Source organism: Pimephales promelas, chromosome 18 (assembly GCF_988280905.1).
Source record: "Pimephales promelas chromosome 18, fPimPro1.hap1.1, whole genome shotgun sequence".
In the NCBI taxonomy this organism is placed as follows: Eukaryota; Metazoa; Chordata; class Actinopteri; order Cypriniformes; family Leuciscidae; genus Pimephales; species Pimephales promelas.
Genome location: NC_142786.1, coordinates 22361911 through 22380953, shown reverse-complemented (window position 1 = coordinate 22380953; position 19043 = coordinate 22361911). Strand labels below are relative to the sequence as shown.

At 36.0% G+C, this 19043-nt stretch overlaps 1 protein-coding gene across 1 annotated transcript in view; it reads left to right on the top strand.

The window, feature by feature from the left end:
* The first annotated feature begins 1430 nt into the window (after positions 1 to 1430).
* The window catches only part of dync1i1a (dynein cytoplasmic 1 intermediate chain 1a), a 72950-nt gene continuing 55337 nt past the window's right edge, over positions 1431 to 19043 (top strand). The window contains exons 1-6 of the mRNA XM_039680700.2: positions 1431 to 1659; positions 2541 to 2657; positions 2749 to 2863; positions 3929 to 4016; positions 8715 to 8774; positions 10232 to 10347. Coding sequence (XP_039536634.2) covers positions 2550 to 2657; positions 2749 to 2863; positions 3929 to 4016; positions 8715 to 8774; positions 10232 to 10347 — 487 coding nt within the window. The 5' untranslated portion in view covers positions 1431 to 1659; positions 2541 to 2549. The remainder of the gene's footprint in view (positions 1660 to 2540; positions 2658 to 2748; positions 2864 to 3928; positions 4017 to 8714; positions 8775 to 10231; positions 10348 to 19043) is intronic.

Sequence of the window (19043 nt, the reverse complement as noted above, 5' to 3'; positions counted from 1 at the left end):
TTCGCGGACCCCCTGGCTTTAGCTCGCGGACCCCTGAACCACTGCTCTAAACAATCAGAGGTCATATCACTTACTGTAACGTTAATTGTTTCCTTAATTAAACAATTTAATACAAAATAATGGGGAGATTTATTTTTTTGCGATAAAGGGATTCACCCCAAAATATTTAATAATATAAAATAACACCCCCCCCCCCCTCATGTCTTCCCAACTTTTCCAACTTTGTCTTCCCTCATGTCTTTTTCATTCATCTTCAGAACACAAATGAAGATCTTTTTAAAGAAATCGGAGATTTGTGTCCCTCGACAGCTACGCAACCACGGTGACGCTTCTAAAAGTTTTAAGAGATCCTAATTAACTATTTCAATGTCAGTAGGATTTATGTTAATGGAATAAATTTTAATTGCTGTTTCTTACTTGCAAAATGTTAATAAAAAATTAAAACAAAAATAAAAAAGTAAAACTAAGATCGTAAAACTATAATCCAAAAGAATTGAGCGGCTAAATTTTCTGAAGAGATTTGATAGCTTTAATCGAACGGTTTTAATTTAGGCTTTTTTTCACGTTTAAACATTGATCGGCAAACATAATCAGAAGCTCAAACGATCTTGAATCAAAAGGTAAGAAATAGGCCTACATTTTTATTTTGAATTCCTGTAGTGAGTCGTGACCTATTTTTAGAATGTGTGAAATCGCTTTTTGGATTGACCATTTACATTTTAGGCACGTTTAGGCTGTGAAGCTCAGCCTAAACAAGCAAACCATGTTTAGGCTGATTTAAGACATTTTTTAGTAGGGTGTTGAATGACAGAAGATAAACTACCTCGCTCATTTGGACTATAGCCTATGGCTCCATCTAGTGGCTTTTACCGATTGAAACAACACCATTTTCATGTTCAGATTTCATATGGAGTGATTTAGCTAAACTGATCTATAGAAATTGTAAACACCTCTTCGTTTAATGAAGATTACACATTTTTTTTAAATTATTTTTCCGCTTAAAATAAAATTAAGCCACTTTTAAACTAGCCATGCTCATTAGATGGTCTCTATTCTGGTTTGAAAGGAGTTTAAACACACACACACACACACACACACACACACACACACACACACACACACACACACACACACACACACACACACACACACCTAAAACCTGCTACCAATACAAGATGAGACCAGTTAACCATTTTAGGCTGGTTCAAGCTGGGTATTTTTTTCCCTCAGCAATGGGTAATGGAGTTAGATTGTGATTATTGTTTTTGGTTAACGACGTGGTTCGACAGTGACTGACAGTGGAAAAGCCGTCTAATGTTTACATTTGTCCGTCAGTGCAACATAATATCCGCTAGGTGGCGGTGTTGTCGTGTATTCAGCGTTTTCTATGTTGACAGCATTTGGAAAGGGTAAAGCGAGGTGGGATCTGTTAGTTATCTCGAGGTAGCAAGGCGCTGTTTGAGCATCTGCCTCCTCTGAAAAAAATGTAGGCCATAGCCTTCAATTTTGCCCACAGCATCGCTGAATGTCTTAATGATCGTACCATATAATCTCAGACATGTTTTAAATCAAGGGTCGTATTAAAGCTGGTGGCAGATTGTGTACATCAGCAGTGATACAGCATATTTACAGTGGACAGCAGCATCCACACTGGAGCAGGTAGGACGTGTCACACACACCGGGTGCATGTTTCTTACGCTCACATATCTGTGAGGTTTCTTACGTGTGTTTTGTTGAAATGGAGCGCTGTGTTTCATGCTTTATGGTGGATGACTTCATAATCGCATATGGATTATGACGTCATTGTGCGTTTGGTACCCAATGTTAGCAATAGCCACACTGACATCATTTGCACATTCAAATGTATCATTGTGACATTTGTGAAGTATAACTGGATTTATCAATAATAGCCTATTCTGTAATCACATAAGCGCCTATTAAGACGGCAAAATTAGCATTGTGATAAATGATATTCAACCTAATGTGGCATCCATTTATAACTGTCTCTGGACCTTCTGACCTTCTTTTTTATGTATTTTTGTATTTTTAAAAGTTATTTCATGTTTGTATTTCTTTTTTTTGTTGTTTTATGCCATTTATGTGGTTGTAATAATGCTTTAATAAAGTTTTTTTTCTTCCACATTTGATATTATTTTGTTTTTAATATCACCCCTGTACATTTCATCATATTTAAGCATTTATCATTTGTTAAAGCGTTTTAATTAAGAATAATATTAAGAATTATTATTCATTGCTCCTATAGATACAGTCAACTGCCACACCCGATAAACAATAGTATTTATTTTATTTTATGTTATTTGTGCTGTTACAGCATCAAATGAATGACTCATAAATACTGCAAATGAATTTATTATATTACAAGTATAATCCAGTCGAAAACACAAATGGGCCTTCATATTGTAAATGATTTTCACTCCAACAATAGCCTTTACTGAACAAAGAGTCCAAAAATAGTTCTTCTTACTGTAGTCTCCATATAGCACAGATGTGCAAAATTGTGGGTCTGTGGTGTTTTGTAGCAGGACAAAATGGCTGATAAGAGTGACCTAAAAGCCGAACTTGAGCGCAAGAAACAGCGCCTTGCTCAAATCAGAGAGGAAAAAAAGAGAAAGGAGGAAGAAAAAAAGAAGAAAGAGGTGAGATGACATTTTAATGAGACTCGCATGACGTAACATGAACATGACATGAACATGCATACTGTATGTGTGCGTTTGTAAACGTGAGCAGTCAGAGACTCAACAGAAAGCGGAGGCTGTTCCTGAGGACTCAGATTTGGACCGCAAGCGCAGGGAGACGGAGGCCCTCCTCCAGAGCATTGGAATCTCACCCGAACCTCCATTAGGTACAGTACACAGACCACTGGACCGCACTGAAATATACATCTCACTCAACAATGCCTGGCATCAGAACGTGGCCTTTTTACCTTTGCCAAGATCAGGCTGTGTTATATTCGGGTTTTGCTTCATTGTTGTGAATGGGACAACATCCAAATTCCTTATTCTGTGGGCTTTCCCCAGTCTTTTTACCTCATGGATTTTGCCCTTTTTACCACATTGTAGTCCACTGTACTCTAGGCTTTATCAAAGACACCTCCTAAACATGAGGAAACTAAGACCCAAATTAAACTCACCCCTGTGTTTATTTTGAGAGTGGTTGTAATCCATTCTATTTCTCTGCTACTATCGCCATCTAGTGCAGAGCCTTGTACATTACAAACATGGGCTCCATAAAGGAATATTTAAAGGAGTAGTTCACTTTTAAAAAATCTTTTGCTGATAATTTACTCATCCCCATGTCATCCAAGATGTCCACGTCTTCCTTTCTTCAGTTGAAAAGAAATTAAGGTTTTTGATGAAAACATTCCAGGATTTTCTCCATATAATGGACTTCATTGGGAACCAAATGGTTCAAGGACCAGATGAGTGTTTCAGTGTAGCTTCAAAGGGCTTTAAACGACACCAGTTGATGAATTAGGGACTTATCTAGGACCCTTTGAGTCATGACTCGAAAAAAGATTTGTTCATTTTGATGAACGAGTTTGAACAGTCACGAACACACATCACAGAACAGAGCAAGGCGAGCATTTGTGGTTATAAAACTTAAGCTTTTTTATTTATTTTTGAAATGACAGATCGTTTCACTAGATAAGACCCTTATTCATCGTCTGGAATCGTTTAAAGCCCTTTGAAGCTGCACTGAAAGTGTCTTTTGGACCTTGAACCGTTTGGTTACCAGTAAAGTGCATTATATGGAGAAAATCCTGGAATGTTTTCATCAAAAACCTTAATTTATTTTCGACTTAAGAAAGAAAGACATGGACATCTTGGATGACACAGGGATGAGTAAATTATCAGCAAAAGTATTTTTAAAAGTGAACTCCTTTAATACGATTTTTGTCTCTACGTAGTGCCGAATCCAATGTCTCCATCAAAGTCTATGAGCACCCCCAGCGAGACGGGCAGCCAGGACTCTGTGGACGGAGCGGCAGCTGGCAGGTATTTCACCATCATAAATTTATAAAGACCATTTATTTCTCCTGTAACAATTTCTTTTTTAGTAATTTTAATTTATTTTAATATTATTTAATATTAATTTAATTTTATTTTATTTACACTATTGTTCAAAAGTTTGGGTTTGGTAAATATTGTTACTGCTTTTATTTAATAAAAAATACAGTAAAAATACTTTTATTGTGAAATTGTTTTAATATATTTTCAAATATCATTTATTCCTGTGATCAATCAATCATTCTATTACGCTGATTTGCTGTTCAAGAAACATTTGTATTACTATCTAAGTTGAATAATATTTTTTCAGGATTCTTTGATGGAAATAAAGTTAAAAGGAACAGCTTTTATTAGAAATTATACATTTATGTTACAATGTAAAAGTCTTTACTGTCATTAAAAATTCTGTTTAATGTGTCCTTGCTGAATAAAAGTATTCATTTCTTTTAAAAAAAAACCTTACTGACCCCAAAATTTTGAGCGAATATGTAATATTTAGGAACTATTGGCTGTCAAACGATTAATCGCGATTAATGGCATCCAAAATAAAAGTTTGTGTTTACATAATAAATGTGGGTGCACTGTGTATAATTATTTTGTATATATATAAATACACACACATGTATGTATATTTATGAAAAAAATATATTTATATATAAAATATTTATATTTATATATAATATAAATTATATATATATAAATTACTATACACCGTGCACCCACATATACATATACACGATTAATTGTTTGACAGCCCAGCCCTATATATATATATATATATATAGAGAGAGAGAGAGAGAGAGAGAGAGAGAGAGAGAGAGAGAGAGAGAGAGTGAGTAAAATTTGTATTCTATATATTTGTTTATATATTTAATAATAATTGTATTGGATTAGAAGTGTAATAGCTTGTTTTTACGCAGTTATGATGATGTAACACAAGTGTGACTGTCATGTTTCTCTGTCTTTTATATGGGATCAACAGATATAGGTAAGAATCACTGTCTGTGGTTCCTGTAGTGTTTCTTAGTGCTCATTTCTGATTTTCCACTTCACTTGTCAGTCTGTCTCAAGGACAAGGTATAAAACATCACTGATACTGAATGAAGACTTTATGAGAATGCCTGATCAATTTAATAGGCATCTAGAAATGATAATCAACCAGAGAACTACCAGTAAGAGAAATCTTTATAAGATAAGATGATTGATTTTGACCATAAAATATCGCAAATAACAGCCAAGAGTGTATCAGTGTCTGTAGTAGTGAGGGTTGTTAAGAGGGTCATTTTCTTTCTCTGAAATGTAGACAGATAGGTGCAGTCATGTGGAAAGGGAAAGGTTGATTCTGGCCTGTAATTAAGCCTGTAATGCAGACGTGCAGCACGTTTGACACATGATGTGTGCGTTTGTCCCTGTCATCGCTCCCTGCAGGGGGCTCGGCTAACAGTCACTGGACTGAAGTGAAATTTACAAGACTTCATTTTCAGATAGAGGCCTACAGGACCTGCCTCGTGATAGCATTATAGTCAGATAGGATTTTGTGAGTTGTTTTTGCTCCGAGGTCAGGAAGACTGTGTGTTGTAACCAGGGCCGTAGCCAGCTATACGTTTTCTGAGGTCCGGACCTCACTAATTTTCAACCCTGGTTACGGCCTTGGTTGTAACGGTGTCCCGCTCTAGGTCGGGTCACTCAAAGAACGATAACTATTAGACACTTATTGATAAGTACGATCACAGCAAATGTTGAAATCTGCTTGGCGCGTAATGGTACTGCTGAGCCAGAGAGCCGATGTCATAGACGAAAGCTTCACAAACATGTGGTCTTTTAAAACACACAGTATCAGTAGGCTATCACAGTACTGTGATAAAAGTTTATAGTTCCGATATATAAACACTACCCTAGCGTTTAAAATAGAGTAAATCACATTTTGAAAGTAACTTAACACTTCAAATAAAGATTGTATCAATTGCGTCGCTACACCAGTAGGTGGCGACAGGTGATTTATATCTGTATATTGTATATTGCTGAATTAGTAATACTAGTAAACTACTCTCTTACTACATTTAAGACAATTTTCTATGACAGAAGAAGGCAGGGTTAACTAAAAAACGTCGCTAACGCTGACCAGAGGCCGTTTAAAAAAAAAAAAAGGATGTCAACGGAGGAGAGGCTTCAATACGCTGAATAAACTTTTGTATGAAAATGGTTTATCATTTAATGAATCGACAGCCCTTCGGCTCATCTTTAACATGTTTGCTCTCAAGCTTTTGTTTTGGATTCATCTAATTTTAGAGTTTACACCATAAAAAATGCTGTTTTATAAGAGAAGTCACGGACAATTGCTCAACGGGTACAGTATGATTTGGTTTACGCCACTTCTCATTCATTCCTTTGGTATCCACAAATTCAATTTCAAACTGTAAAATTCCTCCTGTAATGAAAGAAGTTATGTCTTTATGAGTCATTGAATTTAAGTCTTTATGAGTCATTGAAGTGAAGTCAATGAATCATTCAAACATGTCTTTCGTTCATCTTCGGAACCCAGAAGATCTTTTTGATGAAATCTGAAAACTTTCTTTCCCTACATTGAAAGCTACGCAATTACCACTTTAAGACTAAATTAAATCCGTTCATCATGTAGAGCAATTGAGTCTATTCAGAAATATTGGACTTTTTTGGGTGAACTATCCCTTTAAGGTTTTCCATCTAGGGTACAATATTATCCTCCACCAGTGGCATTATAAGAACCAAAAGGTACACACACAATGAAAGGTATGCATCCAAACAAAACCATAACTCAGAACCCAGAATCAACTTTGAAGGGGTTGTGTTCACTCCGCTATTAAAGTCAGCGCACACTGTAGTTCATCGGCAGTTGAAAAAAGCAGAGCAGTTTAGGTCGTTCCCCCCGGTGTGACTGCCTGATGCCTGCTGTCACTTTGAGTCTCGACTTCAACAATTCCTCTTGCATGGTTAAATTGGAGCCATTTGCAATGATGTGAATGACAATATGGTTTTTTAAATGTCATCACTGGTAAAACAGAGTGTCAATTTGACACGCTACCTCTCTGACTGTGTAAGTTTAGTCGGAAAAAAAAAATAATAGGCATGTTTGTGACTTGTACTGAAGGTTGAGGAAAAAAGTTTACAAGGTCAACACCCTATAATAGGATAAAATATTCACGCTTTGCCTACAGGTTTTGTAAATGCTGTTTTTATAGAATATATAGGCCTACAAATGCAGAATATATTCTGGCCACCAACCAAAACATGAAATGTTTCCTTGTTTGTTTATCTTTCTAGTCAGCTTAATGTTGAGCTTATGAACATAGCCTTTCCAAAAAAGTACTGTCTGTGGCATTGCTATGGCATACTAATAATATCAGATGATACCTTGAATAGAGGGAATGCATGCATTGACGTCACTTTCCCGCCAAAACAACCCCCCTCAGCCTAACTGAGTGGCAAAAGATCTGCTGCGTGACTGGATTTAATAGGAGAAACTGCGAAAATGTGACTAAAACGAACAATTTTATCAATTTAAACTAAATGTTGGACTCAATATAGTGTTCCTTACAACTTACTAAAGATCCAGTGATCCATGGATATTGACATGCAGCCAGGAATCGTGTTGCCTGATATTTATGTTTGCCTGATTTCGACACCGGGGAAATAAAAGCAATATAGACCTAAACATAAAGAAAATTTGCCTGTGAACGCTTTATAGAAATACAATATAGGTAGGTCTAAATCCGGGTGATTACTTATATCAGTGTTATACAGTATATAGCCTGTATATATCATCATACCATCCAGCCCTAAAACTCTATAGTTTTTTTTTGGTCAGTGTTTATTAAAAAACATCCAATAATGCAGAATAATCAATGATAAATATTTAATTCAAGAGTTGTTAATATATATATATATATATAACAATACAAAATATATGGCTATGGTTTTACACCTAAATTCAGCATAGGCCTACTGACACAAAATGATAACTGCAAATCCACCTTTCGCTGACTGGAGTCCAGTTGTTTCTGTGAATTGCAGCGATCCATTTGCTCCTCTTTCTATAGCAGTCTGTAAAAATATACCTCCGATTTTTTGTCAAATCTAGTTGCACATTCACGCTGAAAACAAATACAGCCGCTCAGTCTTTTTGCCACTCACTGTGAGTAACTGCAGGCACTCCGGCCAACGGTGACGTCACGCGCAAACCCTCTATTAGGCACTATAGCAATAGATTCTATTCACACTAAGTGAAGAAAGCTATAGATTCTATTTACACCGTAAAAATAGCTGTGTTTTATTTGCAATAAGTAGATGCATTAATATATTGTAGCCTAAGAAAGACTTTGTGACTTATCATAATTCTCCAATAATTTAACATCATTTTAATCTTCTACCGTATCATACATGCCAGTTCTACCAAGTGCTTAACCATGAGTATCTTATATGTACATGATGCTTAAACCTCCTTAGCATTGCTTTGAACCGCATCCCTGTGTTGATTTGATTGGTCCTTTCACACTGCTCTCCTGGCTTGCATGCGGCCGGCGTGTTGTTTGATGGCGTGTGCTATGATATTTCTGTTTGTGTGTATGATGGTGTTGTTTCTGCTGAGGTTAATCTTGCATGTTTTCTCCCTCCTGTCCCCTGCGTGACACCCCCTGCCGCCCCCTCCAGGACCTTGCAGTGGGACACTGACCCCTCTGTTCTTCAACTGCAGGCTGACTCTGAGCTCGGGTATCTCCTCCTCTCTGTCTCTTTCTTTCTCTTTTTTTTACGCAAGTCTGCTGACATTTTTCATGTACAAACATTTTTCAACAGGCAGATGTGTACATGCATTTAAAAAACCTATAGTATTGGCTTTTTCACATTTAGTGCAGGAAAATGTGATTGAATTCTTGAATTGGAATTGGGCTAACAATGTGAAATTGCAAATCAAATTTGAAAATGCAAAATGCAAAGAATATAGCTTAGAATTAAAATTTAAATGCAAAGAAATATGACTACTACTTTATATAAATACTTTTTACAGTAAACGTCAAGATAAAATTGTCTTGACAAAGTCTTGTTTGAAATTGTAGATGGATGGATAGACAAACTTTCTCAACAAAAAAAATGTCCTGAAACATGTATTTTTGGTTTGTTTTGTTTGTTGACGGACAAAGACAAATGGACATAACCTAATTATCACAAAAAAGGAGAAAAAAAACCTATAAATGATTAAATTTTTTTATATGTAAGATTTATTATATTTTATTATTTAATTTAACTTCTAACAATAACGCATTTCTGCTGCTCACTTGGATATTGGCCGATGCCGATTATGTTAAAAAATGTCAAAAATTGCCTCTACAAGGTAATGATAAAGATAGATATAGATATAAAGAACTGCATGTTGATTAATTATAATATATGAATTAATATTATAATATTACAGATTTCAGGCCCATCCACACCAAGAAGGATAAATATAAAGATAACATTAGAGTCCACACCAGCGGGCAGTATCGGTCTGTTTATTCTAAGCGTGCGTTACCACTTTAAATGCTTGAGCTCTTTAAAGCAGGACGGATTCTGATTGGCTGTCAGTGTTTTTATCGTTCCATATACTCTGTATACGGGTAGACTCTGCTATTCTTTTTTAGAACGATATCTTTATCTTAATAGTTATCGTTCTTGGTGTGAACGGGCCTTAGACTGATTGTGTTCTAGTACCCTTCTAATTTCTTTGTACATTGATAATCCACATTTACATATCTGTGTGTGTGTGTGTGCTATTTCACTGCCTTTGTACTGTAGTGTACCATTGTGTAAGCAACTTTTTCTTTATACCTCTTGTTCTCCGTCATTCTCTTCATTTCTCCTGGCTCGCTCTCTCTATCTCATTCCGCTTTTCTTTTATGTTTGTCAGGTTCAAGTGTTTTCAGCTGGTCACTCTCCAGCTGTGTGCCCAGGGCTGTGTGTGACAGTGATTGATGCACCATGCCATGTACTGAGAATGCTTTAAACATTAGTTCTAGCAGTCAACCGAGGGTCATCCAAACTTACAATCTGTTCATAGACCTGAATAATTAGCCCTGCACCATACTGGGTGTAACGTTGTATTTTGTCTTTGTGATGCACTGGATGCATGCTAGTGTGTGCACCACGTGTCAGGTTGCAGGGCATTCATAGGCCGTTTTCTTTCTCCCCAGACGCCGAACGCACAGATTGGGACCTTCTAAGATAACTCAGGTGGATTTCCTGCCCAGAGAGTTGGTTTCCTACTGTAAAGAGACTCAGACACCGCTAGCAGCTCATCAATCTGAAGGTAGATAGTTACAGTAATATTCTATACGTTCTACACTCTACAGTGTTGGGGATGCTTCTTTAAAACTCTACTGTAGCTTGTGAAGCTGCTAGTCATAATCTAAAGTGGTTAAACTATATTCAAATGGAAGTAGCATATCTACCAACAAAAATGGCTTATTACATTTAAACTATTTAACCTGTTTGTGTCACCCCCCTTTTTTGAATAGACATGGAAATGCACATTTCGAACTTAAATGGTTGTAATTTAAAAATGCTTTGGAATATAGATGCAATATTGGTTTTGTTTTAAAGAAGACATTTGGCAGATTTTTGTAGAAGTGAAATAAGATTTAAAAAAAAAATATAGAAGTTAAAAAATTGATCTGTTAATATTTTATATAAAATATATATTTTCAAAACCTGGGCTACTCTACAACTGCAGAAATATCAAAGCCAAAATCTGAACAAGTAGTGTTTAAAATTTTAGGTTGATATCTCAAAAAATGAGCTTTCAGTAAGATTTTGTTTGGGCGCAGTACCAAACTTTTTCACTAGGGCACAACCAGACTCCATTACTGCCCATATAAGGGCGCCTCCATTTCCATATGTGTTTTGAGTGATATTAGCCATTATTTCCACAATTTTCTTACAATTTATGAAGCAGACATCCTATTCAGAAGTAGTATGGGAAGTATGACAGATTTTGATATGAATTCAAACTCTAAGAAACACATCCAAAGAACACGCATGTGCGTTATAGCTTCCTGCCACATCACAAATGTTAAATTCATTCTTTTTTTCTTTATATTTAAAACATTTCAGACCTTTTTTCTATAATGAATTGAATGGATGCAATCTTTCGAATGCTTGGCATGAAAACAAACTGAGGTTTCTACCTTTTTTTTCATGATTTTTCATGTTCATCACTATTTCAAAATAAAGGTCTGAACACGCCTTTGGAATATGAAAATATTCTTGTTGCAAAGTGATAAATGATGGCTCCTCTGTAATTTATTTTGGAAACCAGTCACCAAATATGGAAACTAGAGATTGTAAGCTTTCAAATGATATATAGTTCAATATTACTGAAGGTCTTTTCTAAGATATTATTATTTTAAAAACATAATGGCAAACATCCCACCTGTGGGATGGTGACAGATGTCTCATTAATATATGAATGCGAGATAATATGAGATGAGTATAGTAAACGTCAGCATTGACAACAACTATGCATTAGTGGTCAAAAGTGAAGTCTGGAGAGGATTTTTGTTTTTAATGATTCTACAAGTGCGATTAAACCATCAAAATGTGAGGAAAATATTTGTTATTTTTTAAATATTTTAAATATGAGGGAAGAACAAAATGCTAAACTTGGTTAAGGTCTGGTTGAGGTTAATTAATCTGACAAAATTATTTGACAAAAAAACTAATAATGCAAAGAAAAACAAAAAGCTCACAGGAAAAAGCATACATTGACTACAACATAATCAGTTATTGATATTTTGTTTAAGCACGTGTTATGCACGCAGCCTGGCGAAATAAATAAGTCGATTTGGCTTATTTCATTGCGTTATCACAAATAAAGCAACTGACTCCAAGAACATCTACACAATATACTTAAAAAAAGACTGAAGATTTTCCTAGAACGGACATCACTTTTGCCCACTACTTGTAGTGGAAGTGTTGATTAATTCCAGTAACACAAATCTTTTCATTCCTTAAATTAAAACATTCATTTTTGTTTAATAATTTATAAGTGATTTGTATAACTGACTCAAACACTTTATGATGAACGGTAGTCTTTCACTACAAAAATATTCTGTTCTATGCAAATGTGAAAAATGAATATATGAATAATTTTTGAATGAGTTCATTTACATGCACCTTTTGATGAACTGATTCACTAAAGTGAATCTTTTTAGGAGTGCCCATGTGATTCAGATTCGTTCAGTTGTGAAGCTGCGTGTATAATATAATGGGACACACTTTAAAAACATCACACTCCACCGCTACTTATTTTAAAGATTATATGGAGCTGAGGTATTGTCACACTAATGAAAAATGTAGTTAGCAGCAGCATTGCTTTTAGTTAATTATTCCCCAACTCTGAGCTCTAACCACATAAATTGTGGGATAAAAAAATGATGCTGTTAATCAGCAATCAGTCAAAAATAAAAATAAAAATCCTGTTGTTTTTTAAGCACCATTTTAGAGGTGGAACTATAATTGCTCGTTGTGTGAAGTGATATTTATGTAGCGTAAAATCAGACATTTAATTACAAATGTACACGTACTCACCTTGTCAGTCACAGTTAAGATCTACAATAACTTACTTATGTAGTTTTATCTGTGCTCAATCAAAAGTAGGCAATTTGGGATTTCATGGTAAAACAGCTTAGGACAAGCTCGAAATTGAAACGGGCTGCTCGGTGAAGAGCTTTGATTTTCATGGCTGTCAGGTTGGCTGTCATCCTGACCGTCTGTTTCCGTTGAAGAGCTCCAAACCTGTGCAGATTAAGATTCATTTGACCAGCCGCGGCCTCCATTTCCTGAGAGGGGGGCTGGGGGGGACGGCTTTTGTGAAAAGAGATGCCTGCCCATCAGTGGCTCTGCTTGAAATGGCAGAACAGTAATGGCATTGAGTCAGGCTTTAAGTGGATGCAGACGGGTAATTCAAGATGGCTTCTATCATCAGAACATCACTTGGAGTTGTGCCTGCGCCTCCAGTTTACTTTCGGCTTTCTGTTGAGATTGTTGGGTCCGCTATCTGTTCATGTGCATGACATTTCAAAAGATTGGATGTTATGTATGAATCCTTTGTAGAATCTATCTATATTTAAATTGTAATACACTTCCTTAAAGGCACAGTTCACCAAAAAAAAAAAAAAAAATCTATCATTATACATTATATCATTGCATATTCACCCTCAATGTTGTTCAATACATGTATGATTGGAACATAAATGAGATATTTTGAACAAAGAGAGAAAACACATTTCCTAAAATATCCTTGTGATGAGCAGGACAGCCGAGGGACGTGAGAAAGTTGCGAGGCCGGTGGTGTGATTGCTAATGAGCAGCACCTGTGAAACACACCGGTCTCGCATCTCTCACGGAGGAGTGGAAGCATAAAAGGGGAGTGGATGATCGAGAGAGGAACAGGCCTGCTTTTGTTTGTATTTTATTTTTTATTTTGGTAAGCCAGCAGTTGTCCGCGAGGGACTGCTGGCCGGTAGTTATGTTTTATTTGGGTAGCTAGCAGTTCCATGAGGAAACGATATCCGGTTCCTGCCTCCTTCTTCCCTGAACCTTGCTACAATCCTCTTTTGACAGAATTTTAATTTTCAAATGAACTATTCCTTTAAAGGCAGGACCTATTTATTTTTGTGCTGGCTTGGGCTGGACAGGAGTTAAATAATGATTTTATTTTTTGCATGTATGTTTTTGTATATAATGTTATTTTTTTGTATAATTTTATTTTAGGAGGGTTTTTTTTAAAGAAAAAAAATTTACAACAAATATTTTTTTGATTTTCCATTTGCAGTAGTAACTTAAAAATATTGACATTTTTAAAAGTATTTAAATTATATATACAATTATGTATATATTTTTTTAATTTATATTTTTTTTTTTAAAAAAATGCAAAACAACTTTTTAACATTTTAAGTTATTCGATTTTTCATTTGCACCAGTAACTTGAAATTAAAGGAGTAGTTCACTTTAAAAAAAAAATCTTTTGCTGATAATTTACTCACCCCCATGTCATCCAATGATGTTCCAGCATTTTTCTCCATATAATGCACTTTGCTGGTAACCAAATGGTTCAAGGTCCAAAAGACAGTTTCAGTGCAAACTGCAAACTGTTGAAAGGGCTAAACAATTCCAGACGATGAATAAGGGTCTTATCAAGCGAAACGATCGCTCATTTAAAAAATAAATAGCAAAGTTTAAGTTTTATAAGCTCAAATTCTCGCCTTGCTCTGTTCTGTAATGCACGTTCGTGACTCTCCTGTTCAAACTCGTTCATCAAAATGAACAAATCTTTTTCCGAGTCAATTCGTTAATTTCGTTTGTTGAATCAACCAAATGACACGAAAAAGGATTCGTTCATTTTGATAAACGAGTTTCAACAAACATAAAGATCAGAGCAAGGCGAGCATTTGAGCTTATAAAACTTAAACTTTTTTTTTTTAAATGAGCGATCGTTTCGCTTGATAAGATCCTTATTCATCGTCTGGAATCATTTAAAGCCCTTTCAACAGTTTGCAGTTTGCACTGAAACTGTCTTTTGGACCTTGAACTGTTTGGTTCCCAATGAAGTCCATTATATGGAGAAAAATCCTGGAATGTTTTCATCAAAAACCTTAATTTCTTTTCGACTGAAGAAAGAAAGACATGGATATCTCGGATGACATGGGGGTGAGTAAATTATCTGCAAAAAGATGTTTAAAAGTGAACTACTCCCTTAACTTAAATATGTTATTTAGAACGGCAATATTCAAAACAACACTGAAAATGATTTTAAAGCTTGCATGGCACAAAAACATAATAACAATAAGTAGAACTTTTTAAATGGCTAAATAATAACTTCATGTAGCACGAGACCGTATTAATAAAACTCCTCGAGTTGATTGATTTATGAAATGTGAAAGTGCTTAATCAAAGCCACTTTTGCTTGTTTGTAAAAGAATAATGTCAGGATATTTCTCCTTATTAGTTTAAGTGTGGTTCCTACCACAAAGACTTCTTGGCTTCTACAGTCGCTAACTCGACACAGCACTCAGCGCTGAGCCGCCCTCTTCCACAAGTGTACTCTACTCCATTGCCTTCAGAAACCAATCATATTTAAAGCATCATATTTCAATTACATTTTCTGAATTTATAGCCTTGTTAAAATGAAGCTCACATAGAGCTCGGCTAATTTGATTGCATCCCCCAGACTCGGGAGCCAGGCCTGGTATAAAATGCAGATGGTTGGAAAAGCACCCTAAACATCTCCATATGGACGGAACCCCTTAACAAGCGGCTTTTGGTGCATTTGCATAACACCGCTGCTGGTAGTCGTGATGTGAAGCACATCTTTTGCTATTTGGTTTCCTCTTTTTTTGCAAACGGTGCACAAAAAACACGAGTATTTTGTGGCACGCAGGCTTTACCTCGCTTCTCTCATTCCCCTCAAACTCATCTTCTGCATTTCTCACCAGAATCCCTCCCTCCTCTCACGGCTCCTTGATCCCTACGTTGGCAACAGCTGCTTGCCATGTGATTGGAGACTTCCTGTCATTATAACTGATGTGTTTTTATTCTTTCCACTTCCTTGAAGCCTGATCAGAATTAAAATTGCTGGTGGAATTTCCTGTCAAGGCGGGTCATTTATTCAGCAAGTGCAACCGCTGACAAGCCTTTGATTGGCCGTTGCCCTTAGCGCTCGCGCTCTGTACAGTTTATTTGTTTTTTCCTCTCGGCCTACAGATGCAGGCTGGGCTCACAGCTGTGTGTAGGTACAGGTTGTGTGCAGGGGAGACCCTGGCCCTGTGAGACCTCTCACATGAGAAAGAGACAGGAAGGTTTAATAGGTCTTTCCACCACCTGCTACAGCTTGCATTCTGTGTTTGTTCAGGCCGGCGTTGAGGTTTCGTCCATTGATTGGTGAAACTAAGCAGATGCCTTTTTCCCTTTTCTTTCTTTTTCCTCTCTGACCCTCTCTCTTAGTTGGGGGGATCCAAGAACTTCAGGTGTTAACCCCCCAACCACGAGACTGCACTATAACACTGTCAGGAAGGCCAGCAGTGCCTGCGGAGACCCTTGTACCGGCAGCAGCCGGCATGTGGTTTAAGCTCAAATTAACCAGAGCAGTGAAATTATGCACTCTATTTACTATAGTAAAAGATGAGCTTGTTAAACACTTATAATGGGCTTACCATCGTACACTGTAAAAATGAATATGCTTTATCTAATCAATAAAATTGTTATGTATTACAAGCAATTTATTAATTTGAACAAATTAGAATTGAGTAATAGTTAATCAAATTAACATTCTAATTAATTCCAATTTATACAATTTAATTAATAATATTGCTTGTAATATGTTGCCACAATTTTATTGATTACATACATATAATTTTTTTTCAGTGTAAATCAGGGCAAGACAAAAACACGTTTTGGAAGAAGGATTGTAAGTGTATTGTAAATTAAATTTTGAATAAAAAAAGCACCTTTTAAAGTAATTGTCTTTAATATTATAAATGTTATAAATTTTAATGTATCCTTGCTGAATAAAATTAATTTAATTTAGTATTAATTTAAATTTAATTTAAATTTAAATTTAAAATTAATTTAGTATTAATTTATTTAGAAAATAAAACTGACCCCATTTTTTTTTTTAACAGTATGTTCTTTCAATGTTGTTTTGAGTGTTATTGACTTCCATTGTATGGGCAAAAACCTGGCCCTTGTGTAAAAATGTAACAGTGTAGCCGTTATCCTTTTATTCAGACCAAAACAGCAAGTTTTAGTATTTTTAAAACATCAAAAAGAAATATTTAAAATTCTGCACGGTCTAGGTCACTAATCAGTCAAATTTGTGACACTAACAATGCAAATTCCTTTGTACAAAAGGTCAGAAAATCTTGCTTTCTTTGAAGGTTTTTTTTCCGCCAAATATTTGATGTTTTTGTTTCAACACACTCAGTGGAGTCAGAGCTCCTTGATGAATGTGTTTTGTGTTCATCAGCTGGTCGTGATGTTTTGTTGACCCCAGTTTAGCCCATGATGCAGGTCTAATCTCGTTCAGGTTCATGTGTTTCCATCAATATCTGATCCCTTGATAGATACAGCTTCAGAAAGAGTTTCCCTGATGGAAATGAATGTCAAACCTGTTAGCCAATGGTTCATTCGTGGTATAAAATCCATCCAGATCTGACCATCAGAGGCAAAAGACCTTAAAATGACATGATTGTGAAGCAACGCCCCTGGATGTGTGTTGAATGTGACTCAGGAGAACTGGTGACTCAGGGGTTGTGACCCATCTAAACTTTTGACCCCTCTGAGAAGCCTATTCTCCCAAGACTTAGTTTGTCTCACATCAATCTAAATGTGTTTATTACTCTGTTTAGGGAAATGTAATTAAATGAACTGTCCATTTCCGTCTCAGCTTTGCTCTTATGAATATGGGCAGTGTGATGTGTGTCCAGGTTCTTGTCTGTTGGTTGGTCAGAGATCTGTCTCTGCTAAGTGTACATTGTTCTTCACTCAATCGAATTACTTTGCCAATCACTGAACGCCATATTCAAGGCTCCAGTGACATAATTTGTATGAAAGAACAGGCTTGTAGTTCTTAAAGGCTGATGGGAGTGGATAGCATTGCAAAGGCATGGCTCATCCACTGGACAGTGCGTTAGGGGGTTCAGGGAAAGTTGGCTATCCAGTTATATATACTTTCCTCTGGTTCTTTGTCATTGTTGGTGCAACGTTTCACACTGCATATTTGGAGAAAATGACCCCTAAAAATTTGGCATCCATGAGTGGAGCAAAGGTAGTGATTCAATGTTAATCTGTTAAAACAGTTTATAAAAAAAAAAGGATAGCTCACCCCCAAAAAAATATTTTGTCATAATTTTCTCGCTTTCAAGTGGTTCCAAACCTGTATGAGTTTCTTTCTTCAGTTGAACACAAAACATTCACATACCTTTATTTTAATAAATAATTGTATTATAATAGTAATAATGATGGTATTTAAAAACATTCACATATCTTAAAAAAAAAAGTGGTTTCTAAAGTTTGTTTTTTGTATGATGCCATTTTTTGGTCAAATATTCTTTTAATCAAGGGTCTTCTGATCCATCACACATAGTCTTCAACCCCTTTTCTTGGTGCAAGTGGACAGATCAATAAAATGTGGTCCAAATCAGCAAAGCTCGGATCTCCAAGTAAGCCATAAGACTAAAAAAATCTTCGTAGGCTCTATACCGTTAATTACCATTGATCGATATGAATTGTTTCTGTTAAAAAAAAATCCAAGTATTTCATCTGTGCAAAGGCCCATAAGCCAGATAACGAGGCCTAAGGTTGGTTTAATATCATAGAACTTAGTTACAACTATTAAAATACTAAATTTTGTCATTTCTGTACTGCACTCGGCCCTGGAAACAATCTCAAGGAAGTTGAACAGTTCAGAAGGTCATGGAAATGATGTGGTTCTTTGTTTCTCACAATCTCCCTCTTTCTCTATATAACGTGCACACGTACATTTGAGTTTGTGTGTGTGTATTAGGCTTCTTTTGCTGGAATTTTTCAGGGCCATTAGCTCTGGGGGTCTCCAGTGGGAAGTGGTGATTCACTTTTTTACAGTCACTTTTTTGGTAAACATGTGGTGGTCTTGTAATGGTTCGTAATTGCCGGCAAACTGAGTTCTAACTAACTGCTAATCTGAAAGACATTACAGAGACTTTGCAGAGACCACCGTAACCAAGCTGTTGAAAACAACCGAGTGAATGTCAATTGATCCCAGCCGAGCATATTGACTCAATTAATTAATCGTGTTATCGGGTCAATGTTTGACCACTGAATTTCTCAAGAGTTGAAATAATCGTAGTGTTTGATGACAATGTTTATTAACAGTCAGGCTAATTATTTTTTTCAGGTCATTCTCAAGAGCAACTCAAGTCATATTCACCTTGAAAGAGGGCCTAATTTAACCACTTATGAATGTTTTGT